The sequence below is a fragment of the Hyperolius riggenbachi genome, chromosome 2, assembly GCF_040937935.1.
Source record: "Hyperolius riggenbachi isolate aHypRig1 chromosome 2, aHypRig1.pri, whole genome shotgun sequence".
NCBI lineage: Eukaryota > Metazoa > Chordata > Amphibia > Anura > Hyperoliidae > Hyperolius > Hyperolius riggenbachi.
Window position 1 is genome coordinate 351174986 of NC_090647.1, and position 26993 is coordinate 351201978.

At 42.2% G+C, this 26993-nt stretch overlaps 1 protein-coding gene across 2 annotated transcripts in view; it reads right to left on the reverse strand.

Moving 5' to 3' along the window:
- TMCC2 (transmembrane and coiled-coil domain family 2) overlaps positions 1-26993 on the reverse strand; it is a 98967-nt gene that overhangs the window by 14590 nt on the left and 57384 nt on the right. For both annotated transcript variants that reach the window (XM_068269581.1, XM_068269580.1), the window contains exon 4: positions 10356-11047. In XM_068269581.1, the coding sequence (XP_068125682.1) occupies positions 10356-11047 (692 nt within the window). The remainder of the gene's footprint in view (positions 1-10355; positions 11048-26993) is intronic.

The window sequence follows — 26993 nt, forward strand, 5'->3', positions numbered from 1 at the left end:
TATTTGAAGGTTGACTTTTTTGTTTTAAAAACAGTTTTCTTTTATTGGTCGGATGAAATATGCTAATTTTTTGAGATAGGAATTTGGGGTTTTCATGAGCTGTATGCCAAAATCATCAATATTAAAGTGGATCCGAGATGAACTTTTACTCCTTGCATAATTGTGTTCCTTACATATAGTTTATAGGGCATTCCTCAAGCCAAATACTTGTTTTGTTTTGTTTTAATACCCCAATTTCCTATAAACTAAACAAACCACACCCACAGCTTCTCCAGAGTGCCTTGGCGCTTGCAAGGGATTGTGGTATTTCAGTCTGGGCAGGTGAAAAAGGTGTTACTAGCTATAGATTTCAGAGGCAGAGTTTTCACAATCTGAGAGCTGCAGTGCAGATACAGATCAGTTGCCTGTGTAATGGAGGAGATAAGAGTGGAGTTTTTACAGAATATGCAGATTAGCATTGCCTAGATACAGATAAGCTTGCCGGTGTGTGTAATTGTGTAATAGTGACAAGCAGAAAACATGTCTGCTCCCATTGTATCACAGGAAAAAATATTAATATACTGTTGAAGCTGTTTGAAGATAGATTTGCTGTGTAAACTATCTAAACTTTAGATAAGATATATAGACAAGTCACTTGTTATATTTAGTTTTTCATCTCGGATCCGCTTTAAAACAATAAAAGGCTTGAACTACTTCAGTTGTGTGTAATGAATCTAAAATATATGAAAGTCTAATGTTTATCAGTACATTACAGAAAATAATGAACTTTATCACAATATGCTAATTTTTTTAGAAGGACCTGTACTCCTGGGAGTTTTAACAGGATTAAGGATCAATACTGATTATCCATAGCCTTCTCCTTTAGCAATCAACTGGACTCAAGCAGGGATGGAACGTCCTAGACTAGGCTGTCACTACACAGTTTCTATGCAGATATGAGCCGGTTCTTAGCACTCTTAACAGCGGAGTGTGGCACAATTATTATATCACAGTCACTGATCAACAGGGGGTTGCCCATGTGGGCTCTCTTTAAGCACCTGGACCCGATTACGCTGCTGACGGCCGCTCACAGGACCGATGCGCATGCCACTATATACTCCACGCTGCTCTCCCGGCTCACTTGAGTCATACCGACAGACTTCCGGTTGCCGTGGTGACGCCCCTAGCGTGCCCACGTCATCACTAGTATAGCCCGTCACTTCAGGCTTCATCAGATGATTAAAGGGCGGCGATTCACCTTCCCTCTTTTAAAAGTCCTGCTGGTGCCTTTTTTGCATAACGTCACTCCCACCAAACTTGCGATTGGTTAGTTAATTATGCCTCAGTTTATCCTTGTTTTCAATCAAACAACGAGTCCTCCGTTATATATGCTAACCTTTTATATGCTAACCTGTGCAGTTCTGCATTTTTTTCATGCATAGATCAGTTTTTTGCCATTCTCAAACCAGTTTGCATCCTATATTTAATATCAGATATTGCATATTAAGGATGTCACAGCTGCTTTTAACACACTGTATTTCCACCTAACAAAACAGATGCAGTCATATATCATAATCAAACATTCTCCTGCTTTCTAAGTCATTCGAGTTGCAGGTATTTTAAGTAGGCAGAAAAGGGGAAAGGGGAAGATCAGAATTTAAACCATTTGGAATTAACATCCCTAATCGAAAGATCCAACCTGATTTTATCTGACACAACTTTTTATCCAAATCTCAACCCCTTGACGGGATCTGCATTTTTATAATTCCCTTAAACTTTAGTCCATCTGGACTGTTGTTATGGAACATTCCAAAATGTAGCCCCAAGGGGCTAGTCTCATCTCCCTCTAAGATATTTCCAACATGCTCCTGAGTGCGTTTTTTGAGCTTCCGTGTCGTTTTACCGACGTATTTAAGACCGCAAGGGCATTCAATCATATATACTATAGGAGTACTTTCACAATTAACAAATGCCCTTATATCATACGATTTCCTCATATTAGCATTCTGGAACATGTTGGTCCTATCAACCAGGTAGCAGACATTACATTTCCCACATGGGAACATCCCCATTGGCCTTGTCGTGGGCCACAACCACATACGCGTTGATTGCTTCGTTACTGACCGATATTCAGATTTTACCAGCTTGTCTCGCAGGTTGGCTGCCCTTTTTGCCGTCATCTTGGGGTAGTCCCCAACAACCTCTATAATTTTAGGGTCCAGTCTCAGCAAATGCCAATTTTTTGCCAAAATCCCTCTTAACTGGTTCCAGTGTGTCACCAATCTCACATGATCAGCTTTTTAATGAGATAAACAGAGGAACACCAAGAGCCCCAATAGTGTAGTATGTATTGACAAAGGGGGTAATGACAAAGAGTAATAGTTGTTATACTCACAAACATGGGTCACCAATAGGCAACCACTGTAAAGGCAGGTGGGGAGATTATCCTGACCCCACTCAGGAATAAGAAGACGCTCTCTGTAGATAGTAGAAAAGGGTTGCAACCCTCCACCCAGGGTGAATACAATATTATATAGGAGAGAACAGAGGCGCCAAAAGGATAAAAGGGGTTTTAAAGGAGCTTAAAAGCCAAAAATTTGGTAATTAGAGAAGGCAGCGGTGGACTTACTTCCTACAAGCAGACACAACACGGCTGTACATTCAGTCTATTTATTAACGAACTCCAGATAAAACAAAGCAACGCGTTTCACTGTAACCATGTCTCTCAAAATGGGCACACATTGCTCCCACTTCCCTCTCATAATCCTCTTCTTCGGTGCAATTCCTCCGCACTCGCAGGAGTTGCCCGATTGGTATTCCCCGAAGTAATGTGGGGGGATGAAAGCTGGACGCATGGAGCAATAAATTGCCTGCCGTCGGTTTCCTGAATGTAGTCATTTTGATACATCCATCTTGTTTCAGAATTGTCAAGTCTAGAAAATGAATACTACTTCTATCCACTGTATGAGTCAGTATTATATTCCTGTCATTCATATTTAAAGAGAATCTGTACTCTAATATTCTTACAATAAAAAGCATACCATTCTATTCATTATTTTCTCCTGTGCCCCTGTGTGCTGTTTCTGCCACTCTCTGCTGCAATCCTGGCTTGTAATTAACAGTTTTAGGCAGTGTTTACAAACAAACTAACCAGCTTCTAATAGGCTCAGCTAAGCATAGAGTGTGAGTCATTCAGAGTATGCAGGGGGCCTGCAGAGGGTGTGTATCGCTTCTACCAATCACAAGCAGCCCTGCACATTCCACACAAACAAGCTTTAGCCCGACAAACAGGACAGAGGAAAGATACATTGATTTATTACAGAGACAGTGCAGTTAGGAAAGACTGCAGTAAGCCAGAGCAGATTAGAACAGGCATAGGAACTTATAGGATAGAAGAACTAAAGCTGAAAAATTTGTTACGGAGTCTCTTTAAATGATCAAGGAATACTGCTAACTCCTCTTGTGTAATTGGCCATCTGTTAATGTATGGTCACCTTAATGCTGGGTACAAACTATGAAATTTACTGTCAGATCGATTATTTCCAAGTTGATCGGAAAATGCTTGGAAATCGAATGGAAAGCAAATCGGACATGTTGGAAATAATCGATCTGACCGTAAATCCGCCAGAAAATCTCATAGTGTGTACCCAGCATTAAGGGGCTTTTCTGCTGCTGAAAACACAATTGCAATGCCAGAGTGAGATACATGGACATTTTCACACCTATGTGATAACATAGATAAGCTGCTGCATTATTTTGAGTCTGCAGATAACCCACTTGTCTGCAATGAATCTACTCCTGTTATCTCCACACTCATTGCAAAGTTGACTGGGGAATAGTCAGCTGGATAAGGAGAGTGTAATGCTGGATACACACGGTGCGTTCGCGCACTCGATTTTCCCGTCGATTCGTTTATTTCCAACATGTCCGATTTGGATTTCGATGGATCGTTAGGTCGATTCGCATGCAAAGTATGCCGAATCGACCTAAAGATCCATCGAAATCCAAATCGGACATGTTGGAAATAAACGAATCGACGGGAAAATTGAGTGTGCGAATGCACCGTGTGTATCCAGCATTAAAATCATTAGCAGCTGATAACTTTTTTAAGTGTTAAAAAATCCTTGGATGCAGCTGCTGGAACATGGAAGCCCATTCCATGAAGCTCTGTACACACTGATCTCGATCTTCTCTGGAAACCATATAAAGTTTGGAGGTCTGTAGATATTTATAGATAGATCGGATGCTTAAGGACACCTAAGCAGCCCCTGTTGCATAGTTTCTGTCTTCTCCATGCCCGCAGAAAGCCGCTCCATTGTCATCAATTGTTGTCTCTCCTTTCATAGCAACAGAACACATCGCATAAGTACAGCATTGGGCCCCAAATTGTCAATCCAAGAATCATTTCTCAAACCCTGCCAGCAATTTTCATATAGCTTAAAGCCCACTGCACACTGCAAATCTTATTTGTGATTCCGATTTTCCCTGGATGTTATCAAAAGAAAAACGCAGAAAAAAACGCAGCACGCAGTAACGATTAAAAATCGCAAATCGGAATCACATGTAAAATCATGTCAAAATTGCAAATTGGAATCGCATGTAGTTTGCAAGAGCTCTTAAGCTGTACAATTAGAGACTATAGCAGTACCCAGTTTGTAATATGGACGATGGAGTTTACCTATAGTACGGGCAAACTCAGGTTATTGGTGCAGCAATGCAGAAGTAGAAACAGCCCTCGGCTATAATATAGCCGATTGCCAGTTGGATAGATTAGGCACCAGGTTATCGGAGGATCGGTAGTAGGCAATGGGGGTAAGTTAGAATAAAGAGCGATGGGGAATCAGAAATATGCACTTGGATATAATATAACCAAGCACTTAAGGGGGTTACTTAGGTGCCGGGTTATCACTGGAGCAGATGTATAGAGCTATATAGAGTATAGAGGTTCAGTGTTAGGCATAGATAGGGTGAGGTTAGTGTTATGCTTACATAGGAGAGGGTTCGTGTGAGAATAGGGTTACAGTGGGTTACAGTAGAATATCAGTATAATTACCTATATTCTACTATCATGAATCAGGGCTAGTAGAATATCAGTAATATTACAGATATTTTACTACAAAATTTTAAAGTACCTCCAGTGTGCCTGCACAGTAGATTGGACGTGATCGGGCTTGGCTGTTTCTGCTGGAGTCTGAATGGAGAGCAGCTACTGCGCATGCGCACACACCGATGAGGAAAACTATGGGGCTCCCAGCACTGGATCCCATCTGCTGAGGAGGAAGGGGGAAACCTCTTTAGGATACAAAGGCCTCCCCCTCCCTGAGGTAACCCCCCACTTTTATCTTACAGGTGCACTTTAAGAAAAGAGGGCGTATGGGAGGGGAAAAGTAGGAGGCATTGGTGGGGAAAAAGACTACAATTAGATTGCTAGCTTACAGATTGTCAGTATTTGGGCAATCTGGAGGTAGACTGCCAATATAGGTAGCCTTGCAAGTTCCTCCCCCCCCCCCCCCCACTTAATTATAAGTAGCCTGTCCCGACCACCAGAGAGCTGAGAGCTAGGCAGTGACTCACCACAAAGTTCGGCTCCCCCTTGCTCACTCCTTGCTGTGCTGCCCTGCGATAAAGTTCACACCTCAGATCATCGGTAAGCCAGCCGCAGTGAAGAGACAGTCAGGCAAACAGTGACGGCATGTATACCTCAAATACAGGAAGTGAGCAGTGATGTCACTTTCTGTATCTGCGTCATTATTGTGCACCGTTCGCAAGGGGGAGCCAAACTTTGTGGAGGCAGGATGAGGACAAGTGGCATGTGGGCAATAAAGTGGCAGGCAAAGCTGGTGTGTCCCACCTGGCCAACAGCAAAGTACCACCGGTGGTACATGTACCACTGGTTGAAAAGCCCTGGTCTAGAGGTTAGCCTGCCTAATTACGCCTTATCAGCAAGTAAACAGCAAGTGTAAATTAGCGCTGTCAGGTGTGCTGTCAGGAGGTTAACCCTTTTGTGCTCCTAGGACACCAGTAAGTAAACACTGCAGGGTTTTTGTAAGATTTCTGTAAGTTGTAACAACGAAATGTTTTTCTTTAAAGTTATTATGCTGTTGCTTATCTCCTTACAGCAGAGAGGAAGCTCTGAGTTTAGGTCCGCTTTAAAACCTTGACAGAACCAACAGGTTTTGCACTAGTCCATCTCCTCACAATGGAGTCTCAGGGTTTCTTTTGTTTTCAAAAGCATTTGCTGAACAACCATTGAAGTCTAACTGCCAAAATATTTGAATTGCAGCGGTTTCCGCGATAGTGGAAACGGGCCCTTAAAGTGCTAGCCTGGAAAGAGAACCACTATGAAAGTTGTAGGCAATAAATGGGTCATTAGACTGGGAGCAAGATAGGAAGATAAAAAGCCAACATAGGCTTTTTCTTCCACTCCCTCTTCACAGTTATGCATATCTGACACCTGTGACTGTTACATCTGGTTATGGACTTTTTAGAGATAGCCAGTTTTAAATTGTGCAAATCATGATGCAAATCTAGCCCCAAAACATAAAATGTGGTGGCAAATCAAAGTTCAACATTGAGGACCTCAAGGCTTGTGTTTGCAAAATAAATAAAATAGTAAAGGAAGAAGGAAACAGTTGGAAAAGGATAGTTGAAAAATGGAAGTTGAAAAATGGAAGTTGAAAAACAAGTTGAAATTTGGCTGTTGGAAAATGACAGTTGGAAAATGGCAGTTGAAAAACAATAGTTGAATTTTGACCGTTGGAAAACAACAGTTAGAGAATGACAGTTAAAAATAACAGTTGAAATTTAGCAGTTGGAAAATGACAGTTGAGAAATGGCAGTTGGAAAATGACAGTTGAAAAAAAAACAGTTGAAATTTGAGTTAGAAAATGGCAGTTGGAAAATGACAGTTGAAAAACAGTTGAAATTTGGCAGTTGGAAAATGACGGTTAAAATTTGGCAGTTGAAAAATGGCAGTTGGAAAATGACAGTTGAAAAATGGCAGTTAAAAAACCCCACAGTTGAACTGTCATTTTCCAACTGTCGTTTTCCAACTGTCATTTTTGAACTGCCAATTTCCAACTGTCAAACGTCAACTGTTTTTTAACTGCCATTTTCCAACTGTCATATTTCAACTGCCATTTTACAACTGTCAAACTTCAACTGTTGTTTTTTAACTGCCATTTTCCAACTGTCATTTTCCATCCTGTCATTTTTCAACTGCCATTTTCCAACTGTCAAACTTCAACTGTTGTTTTTTAACTGCCATTTTTCAACTGTCATTTTCCAACTGCCATTTTCCAACTGCCATTGTTCAACTTCCAAATTTCAACTGTTGTTTTTAACTGTCATTCTCCAACTGCCGAATGTTAACTGTCATTTTCCAACTGCCATTTTCCAACTGTCATTTTCCAACTGCCATTTTCAACTGTCATTTTCCAACTGTCAAACTTCAACTGTTGTTTTTTAACTGCCATTTTCCTACTTCCATTTTCCAACTATCAAATTCCACCTGCCATTTTCTAACTGTCTTTTTAAACTGTCATATTCCAACTGTGAGCAGTTAAAGGAGAATTGAAGTGAGAGGGATATAGAGGCTGCCATATTTATTTCCTTTTAAGCAATGCCAGTTACCTGGCTATCGTGCTCTGCCTCTAATACTTTTAGCAACAGCCCCTGAACAAGCATATGCAGATCAGGTGTTTCTGACATTATTGTCAGATCTGACAAGATTAGCTGCATGCTTGTTTGTTTGGTGTGATTCAGACACTTCTGCAGAGACATAGATCAGCAGGGCTGCCAGTCAACTCGTATAGTTTAAAAGGAAATAAATATGGCAGCCACCGTTTTCTTCTCACTTCAGTTGCCCTTTAAAGAAGACCTAAACTCAAGCACTGCATTCAAGGAAAACAAATTTAGTTGCTGAGAACGTGTGATTGTGCATGCACACATACCGACAAAGGGAATCTTTGGGGCTCCCAGCGCTGGATACCATCTACTGAGGAGGAAGGGGGAAACCTCTTTAGGATACAAAGGCCTCCAGGGGCACTTTTTTCTTACAGGTACACTTTAAGAAAAGAGGGCATATGGGAGGGGAAAAGTAGGAGGCATTGGTGGGGAAAAAGTTTACAATTGCTAGCCTACAGATTGTCAGTATTGACAATCTGGAGGTAGATTGCCAATATAGGTAGCCTTGCAAGTTCCTCTCCCCCCCCTCCACTTAATTATAGGTAGCCTGTCCCGACCACCAGAGAGCTGAGAGCTAGGCAGTGACTCACCACAAAGTTCGGCTCCCCCTTGCTCACTCCTTGCTGTGCTGTCCTGCGATATAGTTCACACCTCAGATCATCGGTAAGCCAGCCGCAGTGAAGAGACAGCCAGGCAAATGGTGACGGCGTGTATACCTCAAATACAGGAAGTGAGCAGTGATGTCACTTTCTGTATCTGCACCATCACTGTGCACCATTCGTCTGGCTGTCTCCTCCCCACTGATCTGAGCTCTGAAAAATGCGCAGCACAGCAGAGCAAGGAGCGAGGGATGGGGAGCCAAACTTTGTGGAGGCAGGACCAGGGGCATGCATGCAATAAAGTGGCAGGCAAACCTGGTGTGTACCACCTGGCCAACAGCAAAGTACCACCGGTGGTACGCGTACCACAGGTTGAAAAGCCTTGTGTTCAAGAACACTGTATTTATACTTAAAGGAGTCATCAGGGGAAAAAGTCTAAAATAAGTGGTACTTACCGGGGGCTTCCTCCAGTTCCAAGCTCCCAGGACGTCCCTCGCCGCAGCTCGGCCAACAGCAAAGTACCACCGGTGGTACGCGTACCACAGGTTGAAAAGCCTTGTGTTCAAGTACACTGTATTTATACTTAAAAGAGTCATCAGGGGAAAAAGTCTAAAATAAGTGGTACTTACCAGGGGCTTCCTCCAGCTCCAAGCTGGAGGAAGCCCCCGGTAAGCCTCGCCGCAGCTCTGCCCGCAGCTGTTCGCTGCAGGTCCGTCCCGGTCCCCGGCGATGATGTCAGAGCGACCTCCAGGTCGCTCTGTACTGCGCCTGCGCGAGCAGCGCTGTCAATCACCGCCACGAGGGCCGGAGCGGACTGCGAGAGTAAATGGACTAGAGAGCGGACTAGAGAGTAAATGTAACTGCATAAGTTGCAGGTATAGCTTTAAAACACATTTTGCAATCATTTTGTAAGAAGATAACAGCACAGACAGGAATTTGTTTACTATCAGTTCACAGGGCATATACACTGCATACTGTGGTTATCATGCTGTATCTTAAAATGGTACACAATAAATAATCCAAGTAAACAGGGCATCAAGACTTAATTACAGCTATTTTAAACACACTTAAGCGTACTTTTACTAACATGTTAGGTGGAAACAGACTATACACAGGAAACAGGAAAATCATTGAAAATTATTGTAATAAATATTTGTTGGTTGCTATGGGCAACAACACTACACCTTTGTTCGGCACCATAGCACAGAACCTGTGATAACTTGACACTCGTCACAGCAGCAGCACTGGAGATAGAACTGATAGAAGTCTTCAAACTTTAAGGAGTTTAAATTACAAGATAGATATACAGGTGTGTGCATCTGTTATCTTTGTTACATGTTCATTACCTCAGCAAAGCAATCCTTAGTAAGTCATCTTAAGCATTTCCGGCACTTGAGCTAATCCTTATGAATAGCCCACACTTCCTCTTATGAACATCTATGCTACGTTGCCCTAAGACAGCATTTAGGCCTATGTACAGCATACAGACAGATGACAGGAAGTTACAAAAAGGAAGTGAATATAAGTAACTAGAAGTGGGCTCACTGAGACTGTCTGTCCCTTATAAACAGCCAGTCAAGGGTTAACACTGGTGTCCACCCCAAGTGGGTGGAGTCCGCTGTCTATCATATCCTCGGCCTGCCATTTGCTGACTGGAGCATGCAATGGAGTGACCAGCACAGTGTTTACTGCACATGCACTGGAAAATCCCATTTTCCAGTAACCTGTTCCCTTATTCTATGGAAATAAGGGTTTTCTGTTCCCTGGCCATTGTTTACCTTTAGGAAATATGAAAACATTTTATGTTTACCCCGCTGCCGCCTGGATGCCGGTACATCTTGAGCTCATACTGCGCTCCGGCTTTGTGGAAGACACACAAAATGTTCTACTGAACATTGTGCTTATTGCAATGTCCTTATTTCTCTCTAAGAGGAATTCTCCTTAAAGAGAAACTCTGTATAGAAAGTCTCCGACCAAGCCATGGTTCACTCATATGAGATTATTGGCTGCAAGAATCTGATCCATTAGATCTCTTTCTACAATGATAAATAAGAATATGCAATGATAACCATAGTGTATGCTATCACCCACCTGTACCGCTCTTCTTGAAGACACTGTGTCATGTAGCTGTAGTCTCGCTGCAATTGTGATTTTAAGTCTTCTATTGAATCCTCAAGATGGCTTTGGCCATCTTTAATTTCACAAAGTTCCTCCAGAATGGCATCTATACCCCCATGGTGACCATGATGATGTCCATCCAAAGTGTTAGACCGTGGACTACCAGGTCCTGCTGGTCCAGCCCCAGAATTACTTCCTGCCCCAGCTGAGCCTGAGGTAGCACTGGAGCATTCATCGTCACTACCATATTTGGGACTTGGTGCCAAAGTTGCACTGCCACTTAATGTTCTTGCTCCACCCTGGGCCTCATTGTCCTCTTCCATAGCATCTTTTAGATGTGGAATGTTGTCAGCACTGCCAAATTTGTTGCGAATAAGACTGGCAAACTCCCTGGGCTTGGACACCACTGCTGTGTGTGTGACTTGAGACAAGCCAGAAAGCCCTCCCTTCACACCTTCAACTACTCCACCACCAAAACCACTTATGCCTGCTCGTACATTGGCTCCCACATCTTTCAGTCCTTGTTGCATGTCCCTCAACACATCCTTTGGCTGCCGTGATATACCATTTTGTTCAATTTCCTTCAGTTTCTTATGATAATGTTCCAACTTTTTGTGCAACTGAGCAATTGTTTGTGCAGATTTCTGGTTCTTCTTCTCAAAAACCTGGTAAAGGTAGAGAATAGAAACAAAATGTTATACAATATTAATAGTAGTAGTAAAAAGAAAACTCAAACAATTTTATATCTGTAATTTTACATATCCACATATCACATATAAGACAGCTGCCAATCTTCCTAGGAGTGAACGTTCCAGCAGATTCACCCCAAGGTTAGAGAGTGTCATATCCAAAGTAAAAAAAAAAAAAAACAGGAGACAATTCTCAAACTCTATAGACCTTTGCATTTTAAATATTAAAGTTCATGATAGAATAATTACAAGTATGAGTTATTTGAAAGGGTTGCCACCCTCTTCTCTCTGGATCATATTTATATTTGGTTTCTTCTTTGCCTGGTAGTTTTAACTTCCATTAGTGAATGCAGCAATGGACTGTGTTCTCAATACATACCAGCTGTTTTAACAGACAATTGTGTTATCTGGTTGTTATACATGCTGTATAACAACCAGATAACACAATGTGTGTTTAATTAATAGAGCTAATGCGTAGTTTTGAGCAATTTGGAGTATTTGTTATTATTTTGTAATAGGATCGATCGTGTGGATCAATTTATGTATGTATTTATGTTGATGGGAAACTAGACATATCTGTATTTATTTTAGGTTACTTGTTTGTACTGACCTGAGGAAGCGGGCTGAGACCTGTGAAACGTGTTGTCTACAATTAACCACTTGATGATAAAGACTACTTACGTTAGATCCGAGTGAGTCTTCTTTGGAGGTAAGACAACAACAACAACAACAATAATATTTATATAGCGCTTTTCTCCCTGGGGACACCTCTTTCTGTAATACCGTACAGTAAATATAACTCAGGCACACTAGCAAAGAACTTGGGCGTCTCCCCAAACCTATTTAACAGTTGTTACCCACACCCCCAAAAGGGGTGTTAGCACTTCCATTTGTATATCCATTATACCAGTGGAAAAGCCGACAAGAGGAGAGCGACCACCCTGTTCCAGAAGGTTCCGGGATACCGAGCAGGAACGGTTCTTTTCCACATGCCTATATGGTGGTTGCAGGACTGCAACCGATCCTTGTGAGTATAAAATACCCACAATCCCCCACCGTTTAATACCAGACGTTACTGCACTATTGGGCTCCCCGTCTTTCCCCCTTTCTACAGGCCGAAGGATCTCCACTCCCATTGTGAATGGACCTCCAAAGACCTGGACCAATCCTATGGTTATTACTTTGTATAGCATCTTAATATCAACAGAAACAGTTATGAAAACCATCTATAGAAAAAAAACAATGTGCTAACCACTTTCGTGGTCAGGAGCTAATGAAATCGGCTCCTGACCGGCTCACACAGCTCTGCTGTCATACCAACAGAAGGGCGGGTGATTTGCAGCGGGGAGAGAGCGACACAATCGGCGGGATGATTGAAATCTACGCCCTGGCAGGTATAACGGGATCAAAACAGCATGTTTCAATCATCAAGATACAGAAGTGTTTAACCTCCTTGGCGGTAACCCCGTACTACACACGGAGTAGCTGCCGCGGAGGATCACATGGCCCCAGGACGATTTTTTTCTTAAATGGTGCCGTACGCTTTAGCGAACGGTTCGCTAGCTAAGCATATGCTCAAAGTTTCTCCGGTCCCCCGCGATCGCCCGCAATAGCTTCCGGTATACGTACCCCCCAGCGTTCCCACGCTGGCGCAGCTACCCAATCAGCTCCAGGCTTCACGATGACGGCGATCGGGATTGTGGATTATGTCATGACGTCATCTCCGATCGTCGCCACAGCAACGACGGAAGCCGATCGGGAAACTGCGCTTTTCATGGGATCGTGGCGAGGTACGTATAAGCCGGTGAAGATCAGCGGGCATGGGGGGGACCGGAGCAACTTTAGACATACGCTTAGCTAGCGAAATGCTAGCTAAAGCATTTTAAAAAAAAATGTTGGGACAAAAAAAACTCCCGGAGGACGCAGCCTCGGAAACTGCGTACCGCCAAGGGGGTTAAAGAGGAACTGTAGTGAACATAACGTAATTAATAAAATTACTTATATTTTTACAATATTCATTAATAAATTATTCAGTCAGTGTTTGCCCATTGTAAAATCTATCCTCACCCTGATTTACATTTTGAAATGTATCACAGTTGGGGACATCTTTAGTCCTGCCAGGTGATCTCTGTGGAATGTTTGTTTACTGACGTAAAAAGCAATAACATTGTGAAAATAACACTACAATGTTCTCCAGAGATGGTTCTATACTGTAGAGATCAACACATATTTGTGTTACCCACCCATGTTTATAACAAACAATCTCTTCACAGTCCCAGAAGATGATGGTGCTATCAAAATAAGGTACTTATCCGTTAGCCGGGCGCATCCGGCAGGTGGCGCTAATTACTATTCCCCCTCCAGGCCGACATGGATAGTAGGGAAAGATGTAACTCTGGTGGAGTTTTGTCGCCACCTAGAGGATGCGCCCGGCTAACGGATAAGTACCCAAAATAATAATCATCACAATGATTACCAAACACTAAACTCTGAATGATATCTTGAACATAACAAAAAATGAATTCCTGAATTTGTACACTAGAGGAATGTATCACTAATGACCTATCCTGACATTCAAACATGACCAATAATGAAATCACTTTTTAGTGGAGTGGTGGAGTGTTGCAGTGCCTGAGGAGTATTACTACTACTGGTGGTGAAAGGCAGGTGGTGAGAGAAAAGGACTGCAGCAGTCAATGAGGGAACTCTACTATATCATCACTTCCCTGGGCAGATGTAGTGCTCAGCTGTTGAGAACAATGTAACACAAAATCCATATAGATCCACAATAAAGACGTCAGTCTAGCACTCACAGTGGATAATGCACACCTTGAAGAGACACATGTGGTGTGTAAAATAGATGTTGGTTTGGATTATTTTTTTATTATCTGCTGTTCAGAGATTTGGGGGAATTCCACCTTTCCACCTTATGGGTTAATTAGGATGTGTAAGTATGAGATGTAAGTAAGAGATGGGCTGGGTCTCCCCCCAGCTGGTTGATTTGTTCATAATGATTGGTGTAGGCCAGTGTTTCTCAAACCTGTCGTCGTGACTCCCCAACAGTGCATTTTTTTTTGCAGGCAACCTCATCTATGCACAGGTGGGGTAATTAGTATCTCACCTACATGGAGTCCACTTAGCTGAGACACTAATTACCCCACATGTGCATAGGTGAGGTTGCAACACACACAATTGCACACTACCAGTTCAAGCCATTTCCTACCTTTATCTGGTTAGCAGGCGCCAGTCAGCCAATCAGGTGTACGGTCATACACCCTTTGCCTGCCATACCAAATCTAGCAGGAATTGCATAAATTAGCATTCAGGTGGGAGGCTTCGGTTGGATGTAATCGTTGATTACATCCTTTCCCCTCCCTAACCACTCACCTGTCAACCGCATCCTGGAAGCTGCAATTTTTTTTTTTAAATCACAAACACTGGTTCGCACGACAGCCAGGGGCCCCAGTCTCTCTCACTGGCTGGGGGCCCCTAAACCACCATGCGATACCTAGAGGGAAATGCGGGTGAGGGGACTGTGTGGGAGATGCCTACACGCGGTGGTCCCTGTAAAAGATGTAATCAACGATTACGTCCAACTGAAGCCTCCCACCTGAATGCTAATTTATGCAATTCCTGCTAGATTTAGTTTGGCAGACAAAGGGTGTATGACCTGACTGGCACCTGCTGACCAGATAAAGGTAGGAAATTGCTTGAACTGGCGGTGTGCAATTGTGTGTGTTGCAGTTAGCATTCAGTTTAGAGGCAATGGGGGTGAAGTCCCTGGAAGTGAGTGATCCAGGGCTCGCCCGCATTTCCCTCTAGGTATCGCATGGTGGTTTAGGGGCTCCCGGCCAGTGAGAGAGACTGGGGCCCCTGGCTGTCGTGTGAACCAGTGTTTGTGATTTTAAATTTCATTGGTGAGGTTGCCTGTCTGATGGTGCCCATACATGGTACCATTTTTTTCATCCAATCTTACCATTTCTATGTAGTATAAGGGTAAATTAAGTAAATATACCAGAAGGATAATTTAGGCAGTTCCCTTATATTACATAGAAATGGCAAGATTGGATGAAAAAAATGTACCATGTATGGCCACCATAACATGCACCGCTGGGGAGTCACAAGGACAGGTTTGAGAAACACTGGTATAGGCTGTAATGTAAATATGTGATGCTGACTTATTTTATGACAAAAGTGGTACTTTGGAACGTCCACGGTCTTAAAGCAAAGTAGAAGAGGTTGCTGGTGTTCTCATACATGAAGGATTACAAAGCCAATGTCTGTATACTGCTGGAGACCCATCTTGTTGGGAGCAAGGTCTTACCACTTAAAAAAACGATAGGTGACGGTTTACTGCTCTTCCACTTTCTCTAACTAAGCCAGAGGAGTGTCAATTTTAGTGAGCAAGAAGTGCCCTTTTCACTTATTTGACCTGAAACTAGACAACTTTGGTTGGTTGTCATTATCCACGCCAAAGTGAATGACAAGGAGTTAGCTATAGCGTGTATTTACCTACCTCCCCCAGCAGAGATTCAGGTGCTTCAGGATGTTACTTGGCTTAATAGCCTGCTTGTAAGACCTTGCTCTGCGGTGATTATAATATGGGGATTTTCTCCAGCAGTGGACAGACTTTTCCCCTCTCAGAGGGATAATCTAGTTTCTAGTGTTGGTATCCACTTATTGAGTGTGTACAGGACTATCAACAATTTACTGTAATATGGGGATCTGTCTCAGCTTTGCCACTCTGTGTTGATGGCCGATTGCCATCTAAGTATTATTTTATGTGTTTATGTTCTGCTGAACTTATTTTGGCACTGCTGTAAAATTTTCACTAAAATTTGTAATTTAAAAAAAATCCAAGTAAGAACTTACTCTACCCCTCATTGCCATGCTATACCTGTATCTCTTTTCTCCCAGCTTTCATTTTTCTTATCCCCATAATATGTCCTTCTGTGTAATACGATGACACCTTATAATTAGTACAGCAATATCAATTATTCGCTCCAGGCAAAATGACTCATAAAAACAGACATCACATGTTTTATTAGTGATTTATACACATGTATTCTGATGTTTAAATGTGCTGTTAGAATGATGTGCTACATGTGTATTACCATTTTGTTATCCATCTTAATGTATTGAATTATTGGTAGAAAATCTTATGTTTCTACTATGTATTTTATGCTGAAACTACAAGGCTACAATATATGTTTAATCTGAAAAAAAATCCAAGTAAGGAATAATAAGTGCTTTCCAAAGTTAGGCTAGAATGACATCTAGTGGCCTGTGGGGGAATATGCATGGAGAGCCTTCCCCTATGCACACAATAACATTTTGCAGAAACACAGGCAAGTAACTGAATAGCAGGAAGATTGGCTGTTTTGAAAGAAAGATGTCTATGTATTCAGGGGCCCTTAGGAAATAATAGATTACAAAAATGTGCAGTAGTGCCATGCACTGCTGAACAATGATCCATGCTATGCCAGTTTCACACTTTATTTATGTGAGTGTAGTTACATGCTGTTCATTAAAGGCTTATGCATTTACACTATGGGTTACTGTGATTTTTAATTTTAGGCTTTATGTAATAAAGGAGATGTTCTACTAAAGAACAGTACAGCAAGTGACTCAGCAACTAGATGACATGATTGGTGGAGGAAAGGATACCAATGATCACCATAAATGGGTGTCCTGAAAGCCAGTGAGTGACACACAATGAAGGACTGTTAAAGGCAAGTCCGCAAAAGGGAAGGCTATGGAATTGATGCACTTTCACAGGAGGTATCTCGATGCCCAGACAGCTGTTATATGAAAGGCGGCCATTGGTGAATCTTCACAGGATACTTCACACCATAAGGACAATAGGGATAACTAAAGTGGCAGCAGCCACAGGGGTTAGGTGAAGATGGCCGGGTCCCAACATTTCACCTTTGAATGCACCGCCTGCTTCTGTAGAGCAGATGTTGTTTTGGCTACACTTGTTGTTATGGGGAGATCACGGTGGCCATACTTGTTATATAATTCCTGGCAAACAGGCCTCCTGAACTTCACTACAAGGGACAGTGGTGTGAACATTTCAGGGTCCCATCAAAGGTTGGCTGGTGACTCCACAATCTGTAGTTACCTGATAAAAACTCACATGGTCTGCTTTAGCAGTTTCTATTTTTCTGGCAACTAACATAAAAGTGAAAAAAAAACTTTAGCAAACTATAAAATCTTTATAAAGCTGATAGATCCCCTTTATAAAACTGTACATCCAAAATGAGTGTATCACCCAAAGTTGTATTGGTGAAAACCTTAAAGGACTTACGAGGTGAAAAATCGTAATTTTGGTCTTTACCTGTTTACTATGTGAATCCATAGGTGTGTTACAATGCGTCCTCCGTTGCATTCCGCCTCAAAAGTATATTTTATATTCCCCCCAGGCTACGACCCGACCCCACAGCACGGGTCGTCTCCTATGCCACATTCAAGATGGCCGCCGCAAAGATCCACGCTGTTAGCGTCATCCTACTGTGACAGCGGGCGCGCTCACAGCGTACTGCGCAGCCGCGGATCTTTGCAGCGGCCATCTTGAATGTGGCATAGGAGACGACCCGTGCTGTGGGGTCGGGTCGTAGCCTGGGGGGAATATAAAAGATACTTTTGAGGCGGAATGCAACGGAGGACGCATTGTAACACACCTATGGATTCACATAGCAAACAGGTAAAGTCCAAAATTACGATTTTTCACCTCGTAAGTCCTTTAAAGCATGTACAGTTGTCCACCCATGCTATTATACTATTGGGCTCCTCAGCAATCTGGTGGGACAGACCTCTGACTACTATAATATCCACAGATGCTTCTGTTAAAGTTCCTGCCTATAGACCGTGATACATTCTTATTCCGCCCCTTCCCTTTAGAGCTGAGCAGTATGTCTGTATGCTAAATGCTAAAATGCCACAAGACGTGATTTTTTTCCTAAAACAAATACATCAATTATTCTGGCGTATAAGACTACTTTTTAACCCTTGAAAATTATCTGAAAAGTCAGGGGTCGTCTTATACGCTGGGTGTCATTGATGCTTGGTGATAAGCCCTATCCTGTTACCGACTCTCAGATCTCGCTGCTGAGGATTGTAGTAAAGCGGCGCAGGCAAGCATGTGCAAGATCTGAGAGGCAGAGAAGAAGGTAAATAGGATACAAGGGCGGGCCAGAAGGGTGAAAGAGACGTGTTTTATGGGCACTGAGCAATCAGAATCAGAATCAGATTTATTTCGCCAAATACAGCACACGCTATATTCGGAATTTTTTGTGGTACACATGGCATAGACATAGTACAGGAGGACAAGAAGCACAAACACAGACAGTTTACAACTGCAGTAATGATATACATGACAAACTGGGTCGTCGGTAAGGGTTCGTTCCTGCCGTGCAGGAGCAGTCCAACAATAATACTAATAGTAGTAGTAATAATAATAAAGATGATGGTGGCCCCAGTACAGTCTCTGGGCAGTGAGAACAGGGGCGTGTGCTGATGGAGAGACCCCGCTAGGGCATGCTGGTAGGCGGGCCCGGTGGGGGAAGGTTGGAGTTGAGCAGCCGAACCGCTTGGGGGAAGAAGGTGTTCATCCGTCTGGTGGTTTTGCATGGTATGGACCTGTAGCGGCGGCTCAGTGGGAGCCGCTTGAAGTAGCGACTGCCTGGGTGGGAGGGGTCACGGGAGATCACAGTGGCCCTCTTCCTCATCCTAGCGGAGTGGAGGAGGTCAAGAGGTGGAAGAGGGGACCCGATGATTCTCTCTGCATCAGCTATGACTCTCTGCAGTTTGTGTTTGTCGCTGGCCGTTGCGCCCGCATACCAGACAATGACTGAGGAGCAGAGGATGGATTCTATAGTGGCAGTATAGAAGCTGGTCAGCAGTTCCCTGGGCATGCCGAATCTCTTCAGCTGGCGCAGGAAAAACAACCTCTGCTGTGATTTCTTCTGTATTATGGAGGTGTTCTGCCCCCACTTCAGGTTGTTAGTGAGAGTAGTGCCGAGGAACCGCACCGATGTCACCCTAGAGACTTTGGTACCCCCAATGAGGATAGGTAGGAGGGGGGGAGGGTTCCTCCTGAAGTCTACGACTAGTTCAACAGTCTTTGTGGCGTTGAGAACTAGGTTATTTGCTCTGCACCAGTTGCAGATTCGCTCAACTTCGCTGCGGTACTCATGCTCGCCGTTGCTGCCAATTAGGCCAATGATGGTGGTGTCGTCTGAAAATTTGATGACTTTCACAGAGTCAGCGGGTGATATGCAATTGTTGGTATAGAGGGAGAACAGAAGAGGTGACAATACACAGCCTTGTGGAGCCCCAGTATTGGTGGTTCTGACGCTGGAGTAGCAGCTGCCAAGCTTCTTCTATACTGCTCTGATAAACAGGGAGACAAGGAGAGCTGGCCAATCCAGTTACAAGAGAGTTGCGAATCCAACCAGTCAATCACCTATATACTGTTATATACTATATACCACATACAGTACAGCACCAGTATCTCTTCATACATAGCATTAGTATATGATTTTTTTTTTTATTTGAAGTGCATTGGAAGAGGGGTAGTATCTTTACAGGTTCATATAGCACATGTTATAAAACATAATACGCCATAAAGTATGCTTGCATGGTCTGTTTTATACTATATGATGTATGTAACACTGATTATACATCATAAAATACGCGTAAAATATTACGCATAATACAAATTCTAGACTCTCTACGCATAATGCTATATAGAATTACTGTTTTTCTCTGATGCGTACAGTAGTGCAAATTACGCATATTTATATACGCAAGTGAGATACATGCTCTGCATGGAATGCACACATGATATTTGTATAATATGATATATAACTAAAGACCCAACAGTAAGGACCCACTAGAACGTTCACCCAGTTCTCTCGCTGGAGAACCTGAGAGATTCCTATAGTAATTGGTACAGCTGTCTTTTATTGTTGTATTCCACTGTTACTGTATACATTATCAGTTACTTTGTATATTTCTTGTTATTGAAGATTATTTGGCAATATGCATAATGTAAAAATCTACAAAAATGCAAAACATTGTTTGAAATGTTTGTTAATAATTTTTGAAAAATCCAATAAAGATTATTGAAACCGGAAGAGGGGTAGTCTTATACAGCAACTATATCCCAAACTCTATATTTTAACTTGAAAAGTTTGGGGGTCATCTTATACGCCCAGTCGTCTTATACGCCGGAATATACGGTAAATTAAGAAGGTTTTGGGCAAGCCATACTCTAATACCTTGTGAAGAAAATGTACAGGGGTTGGACAAAATAATGGAAACACCTAACATTTTGGCATCATAATCTTTGAACATGTTTTAAGCAATCAAAACTTGACATATGTTATTTTTTTTTTGTTTATTATTTTTGTTATTTGATATGTTTAATTAAAATAATTGTTTTTTCACAGATATTTAATCCAAAGTTGGTTATAATTTATAAAAATGGCAGATCTTTCAGACTTTCAAAGAGGCCAAATTGTTGGTGCTCGTATGGCAGGCACTACTGTAACAAACTGCCCGAATGCTTGGCATTTCAAGAGGTACTGTCTCAAAAGTAATGACTGCCTTTGAAAGAGAAGGAAAAACGTCCTCAGCAAAGCACGGTTGTGGCCGAAAGTCGAAGTTGTCTGAGAGAGACCATCGGACTCTAAATCAAATTGTTAGAAAAGCTCGCAAGACCACGGCTCCTAAAATCACTGCAGAGCTGAATGAAAACCTACAGAACCCAGTTTCCACAAAAACTGTTCGTCGGGAGCTGCACAAATCTGGATTCCACGGAAGAACTGCAATTAGAAAACCTCTGCTCTCAAAGACAAATGTTTCAAAGCGTTTAGAGTGGTGTTGAAGCCACCAGAATTGGTTCATCGAGCAGTGGAAAAATGTGATTTTCTCTGACGAATCATCGTTTACCTTCGGCCGAGTGTACGTTTGGAGACAGCTGAAAGAAGCATTTCATCCAGCCTGCCTTCTCCCAACCGTAAAACATGGTGGGGATTCTGTAATGATCTGGGGTGCTAATTCTTGGAAATCCACCGGGCCAATGATTTCCCTTCATGGAAGAATTAACAGCTGAGACTATTTAGGAATTTTGGGGGACCAAGTTCATCCTATGGTTCAAGAACTGTTTCCGGAGGGGAATGCCATCTTTCAAGATGATGATGCCCCAATCCATACAGCTAGAATTGTTAAAGAACTGCACAAGGAACATTCTAATGAAGTTGAGCATCTCACCTGGCCACCACAATCCCCAGACCTCAAAATGATTGAGCATTTATGGTCGTTATTAGAGATTTAAGTAAGAAGTCGATTTCCATCTCTAATAGAACTGGAGGGTGTTTTAACTGAAGAATGGGCTAAAACTCCTTTGGAAACAATTCACAATTTGTATGAATCAATACCTCAGAGAATTGAGGCTGTAATTGCCGTAAAAGGTGGACCTACACCATATTAAATTATATTTTGTTGATTTTCAAGGGGTTTCTATTATTTTGTCCAACCCCTGTAATACCTTGCATAAACATTGCTGCTGAACCACGGTGGATTTATACTGTTCACATATGAAATATGCAGCAACAAGATAAGAGTTTTACACAAGAAGTGCTGATTCATAGGCCTAGAGTTCTTGATGGAGTTTAACGTGAGCCTTATCTCTTGAGCCTTGTACTTGTTCAGACTAATTCCATTTCTTGTCAGTTCTCTATTGTCCCACATTCATACCTACTGTGAACAACTGCAAGTGAGTTTTATTATAATACCATTATTTTAAAAAATTAAGAGCTAGTTCACAGAGCTCAGTTATAAGTTGCAGAATAATTCTACATGTTAACTCACTGCACATATGAGCCTGTTCACGGTAGTGCATTGAAATGGATTGCGTTATTCAAACTCGCTGCATGCAGGCTTTGTATTAAGGTCTATCCGGCACCGACGGGGATCGTCTGATTCTGGATTAGTGTGCTTACTGCTTACTTGAGACTCAATGTTGAAATGTGTCTACTGTACCGCACTTTACATATCCCATCATTACCATCACATACCACTTTGACTTTGCACCCTTAGAGAGCCTGCACCACCTGCAGGAAGAAGTCATAAAATCATTCTGTCCAAGTATGTATGTGTTTTTATATGTCTAAAGGTAAGCTGGTGTTAATTAAAATGCTTACCCTCCCTTCTCTCCCAGAAAAAATAGGGCCCATCATTTAACTAATGTTAGTAACATCATGTGACTAACATCAATCAACCTGCCCAACTTCAGGATTTTTGCTCTTAGTACAGTTCTTGTAAGTATGATAGTGGAGCACTCCTCAGGTGAATAAGCTGGATGTGCCACGGTGGAACCAGCTGCACTCCAGGTCACTCAATAGTAGAAGTCAAGAAGACCGGCACCATCCATTTAGTTTTGCTCCTTTTTTTCTTATAAGAAACGTTACAGCTGTCAAAGCAACGTTTCAGAGCAGCCGCCCCTTTGTCCTTTGTCAAGCTGTGCTGTAAATGGTTCATTCACAGCACAGCTTGACAAAGGGGCGGCTGCCCGGAAACCTTTCTTTGACTGCTGTAATGTTTCTTATAAGAAAATAAAAGAGCAAAACTAAATGGATGGTGCTGGTCTTCTTGACTTCTACTGGTCTTAGTACAGTAAAATAGGATATCTCCTTTCTTGGGTTTTCACCAATTCTGGTTCTCCCCTAATGAGAATTTCCCTCACTCGTTATTAAGTTAAGAGGCATAGGAAATACTACCAGAAGCAGACATGTACCACCAAACAGGTCCTAACTCCCTTCTACACTATCCAAAACTAACACCATTTGTGCTTTTGCAGCTGGACACTGTCCAGGTGAAGATTACATGGGAACAGAGAAAGAACTAAAAACTCCATGAAAAGGGACGTTATTCTGGTCCCAACTGTCAGAAGTAGGATTGTTCCTTCCTTTAACTATATGTCTTTTGATTCCTAATTACCAGTATTTTTTGAAAAAAAATCTCCCTATAGGGACACGGACATCCAAAATAGCCAATGTTGAACGATCTAAGACTAGAAAAATATTCTTTTGAATTCCAACCAAATATAACTTGAGCACTATTTCTCCAGTTAATAAACAACTTTGTATTTTCTCTGGGATAAACATACTTCAGTTCTCATTCATACAATGCAGTGTGCCCAGTACTAAAATAGGAAGTGTACAAGCATAAAATGAACAAGAAGGCAGAATTATTTGGCTACAAAAAAAAACAGCATATTACTGCATTTTGGGAGGAACAACTGTTGGCATATAAAACCACAGTCACCTCTGGGTTTATCTTCAGATGAACAGAGGCAAGGAGAGGCCTTTTAAAGAGCCAGTTTTGATCATTAAAGAGAGCAAATTTTCTGTTCACTGAAGAGTCTCGAAGTACAGAAAAGACAAAAATAGAACAAGCTTTGATAAGATCATCGCAGCACTTGCCAAAAGTACAAAGAGCTTGTTCGCAAAGTTTATGTGTTCCTTCCACGGGTCAAGAAATAAGTTTAAGCTGCATCCAAAACCCAGAAGCAGTCAGCCTTGTAGGGGAAAAGAGTTACATTTAAGCTGCATCCACAATAAAGATGCGGTCAGCTTTCAGGAGTAAGTGAACTGTACACCTTACATAGTTATATAGTTATTTTGGTTGAAAAAAGACATACGTCCATCGAGTTCAACCAGTATAAAGTACAACACCAGCCTGCTCCCTCACATATCCCTGTTGATCCAGAGGAAGGCGAAAAAACCCTTACAAGGTATGGTCCAATTAGCTCATAAAGGGAAAAATTCCTTCCCGACTCCAGATGGCAATCAGATAAAATCCCTGGATCAACATCATTAGGCATTACCTAGTAATTGTAGCCATGGATGTCTTTCAATGCAAGGAAAGCATCTAAGCCCATATTAAATGCAGGTATAGAGTTTGCCATAACAACTTCCTGTGGCAATGCATTTCACATCTTAATCACTCTTACTGTAAAGAACCCTTTCCTAAATAAATGGCTAAAACGTTTTTCCTCGATGCGCATATCATGTCCTCTAGTCCTTTGAGAAGGCCTAGGGACAAAAAGCTCATCCGCCAAGCTATTATATTGCCCTCTGATGTATTTATACATGTTAATTAGATCCCCTCTAAGGCGTCTTTTCTCTAGACTAAATAAACCCAGTTTATCTAACCTTTCTTGATAAGTGAGACCTTCCATCCCACGTATCAATTTTGTTGCTTGTGCACCTGCACTAAAACTGCAATATCTTTTTTGTAATGTGTTGCCCAGAACTGAATTCCATATTCCAGATGTGGCCTTACTAGAGAGTTAAACAGGGGCAATATTATGGTAGCATCTCAAGTTTTTATTTCCCTTTTAATGCATCCCAAAATGTTGTTAGCTTTAGCTGCAGCTGCTTGGCATTGAGTACGATTATTTAACTTGTTGTCAATGAGTACTCCTAAGTCCTTCTCCAAGTTTGATGTCCCCAACTGTATCCCATTTCTTTTGTATGGTGCTAGACCATTAGTACGTCCAAAATGCATGACTTTACATTTGTCAAGAAAAACAAAAGTTTGCTTTCCTAAAACAGAAAAAATTTGTGATAATTCAGGTTGGAGTGAGCTCGAGATGTCTCCCAGGCACCACTGCTGAATATATGCAAATTAATGGTTACTTAATTTGCATATATATATAAATTAATGAATATATTACAATGGTTAATTTGCATATATTCAGCAGTGGTGCCTGGGAGACATCTCGAGCTCACTCCAACCTGAATTATCGCAAATTCTTTCTGTTTTAGGAAAGCAAACTTTTGTTTTTCTTAACATCTTAGTAAGGTGGCTTTTAGGACCATTGTAGTCCCTTACACACTCCAATGAGTTCTGGGTCACCATGAGCTTGCTGGTCAGTCTGTGCCTCTCGGATTTACAAGCCCTACTCCATAGAGCCAAATTAATCCATGCCATGCACTGATGAGGATCAAACAATCTGAAACAGTCTGTATGCATGTTGGATTATTATGGCTCTGTACATATTAACAAGCTGACACATCATTGCATTCCAGCGGTTCTGGAGGTGTGTTTAGCTTCTAAGGGTACAATGGTTCATTTGCATATATTCAGCAGTGGTGCCTGGGAGACATCTCGCGCTCACTCCAACCTGAATTATCACAAATTCTTTCTGTTTTAGGAAAGCAAACTTTTGTTTTTCTTTACATTTGTCAACATTGAATTTCATCTGCCATGTATGTGCCCATATAGCCATCCTATCCAGATCCTGTTGCAATATGACACTATCTTCCTGAGAGTTGATGATTCTGCACAATTTTGTATCATCTGCAAAAATAGCAACATTGCTCATTACTGCATCTACTAGGTCATTAATAAATAAATTGAAGAGCACTGGACCCAGAACAGACCCCTGTGGGACCCCACTGCTAACAGTCTCCCATTTTGAGTAAGATCCATTGACCACAACTCTTTGTTTTCTGCCCATTAGCCAGTTCCCTATCCATGAACACAGACTCTTCCCCAGTCCTTGCATCCTCAACTTTTGCACCAGACTTTTGTGGGGAACAGTGTCGAAGGCCTTTGCAAAGTCCAAGTATATCACATCTACAGCATTCCCAATATCCATATTAGCATTCACTACCTCATAAAAGCTGAGCATGTTAGTCAAACAGGACCTGTCTTTAGTAAACCCATGTTGATGCTGAGAAATAAGATTATTTTCTACTATGAAGTCATGTACAGTATCTCTTAGTAACCTGTCATGATAGAGCTATGGAAACAAATCAATGCTGGTATCTTGAAACATTGGCTTTCTAGCAGTAAAGCTGATTATCAGGCTGCTTTTCCTTTGTAAACTTAACTGGACACAGAATACTGATTTGCTGAACTCACAATCTTTATTATTGATTGATCAAGCGCCAATATATTCTCCCTACAGTTGTCAGTGGTTAAGAAGGTGGCAAAGCTATGTTACAACAATCTTTGGACAGTGGTCACAAATGGTTGCTCCTATACACTTCCTATGACAGGTCTACATAGAACTGATAAAAATCTCATATCTATTTGTTAATGTGCAATCCAAGGAGAGTGAAAGGTGTGTGCATCTGACCAGTTTCACCTGATTTATATACTGGCTGCCTCAAGTCTAATGACTCATTCAAATTTAAACTGACTCATCTAATTAAAATGGCAAAGCATTGCAAGCTGCAATCGCCTACCAGATTGTGCAGGATATAAGGCTACCTTCCTGACATTCCTGCAGGAGTTGGCCCTGCAAATTCTTGCATCTCAACAGGGGCGCCGCGTGTAGGCCTCCTTGTACCCCCAAGAAATGAGGGGCAGCGCAAACACCCCCACAAAGCATCCACTGCCCGGGAGACTGAGATCGGGTATTTCCGTCTACATCGGAGCCGAAAGCCGAAACAGCGCCGCCGCTGGAGCCTGGAAAGGTAAATATTGCACAGGCTGACGGATCTGTTGGGCCGGCTTTGAAGGGCTGCAGCGAGACCCACGTGGGACAGAGGAGGAAGGGGGAAGCCTCATTAGGATCCGGAGGCTTCCCCCTCCCAAGGTGAGTACCCCCCAGGGACCGTTTTTCTAATTACAGTGTCTCTTTAACTGTCCCTCTGAGGGGGCTCACAATCTAATCCCTGCCATAGTCCTACGTCTATATTGTGTAGTGTATGTATCGTAGTCTAGGGCCAATTTTAGGGGGAAGCCAATTAACTTATCTGTTTGATTTTGGGATGTGGGAGGAAACATGAGTACCCGGAGGAAACCCACGCAGACACGGGGACAACATACAAAGTCCTTGCAGAGGTTATCCTAGTTGAGATTCGAACCGGGGACCCAGCGTTGCAAGGCAAGAGCGCTA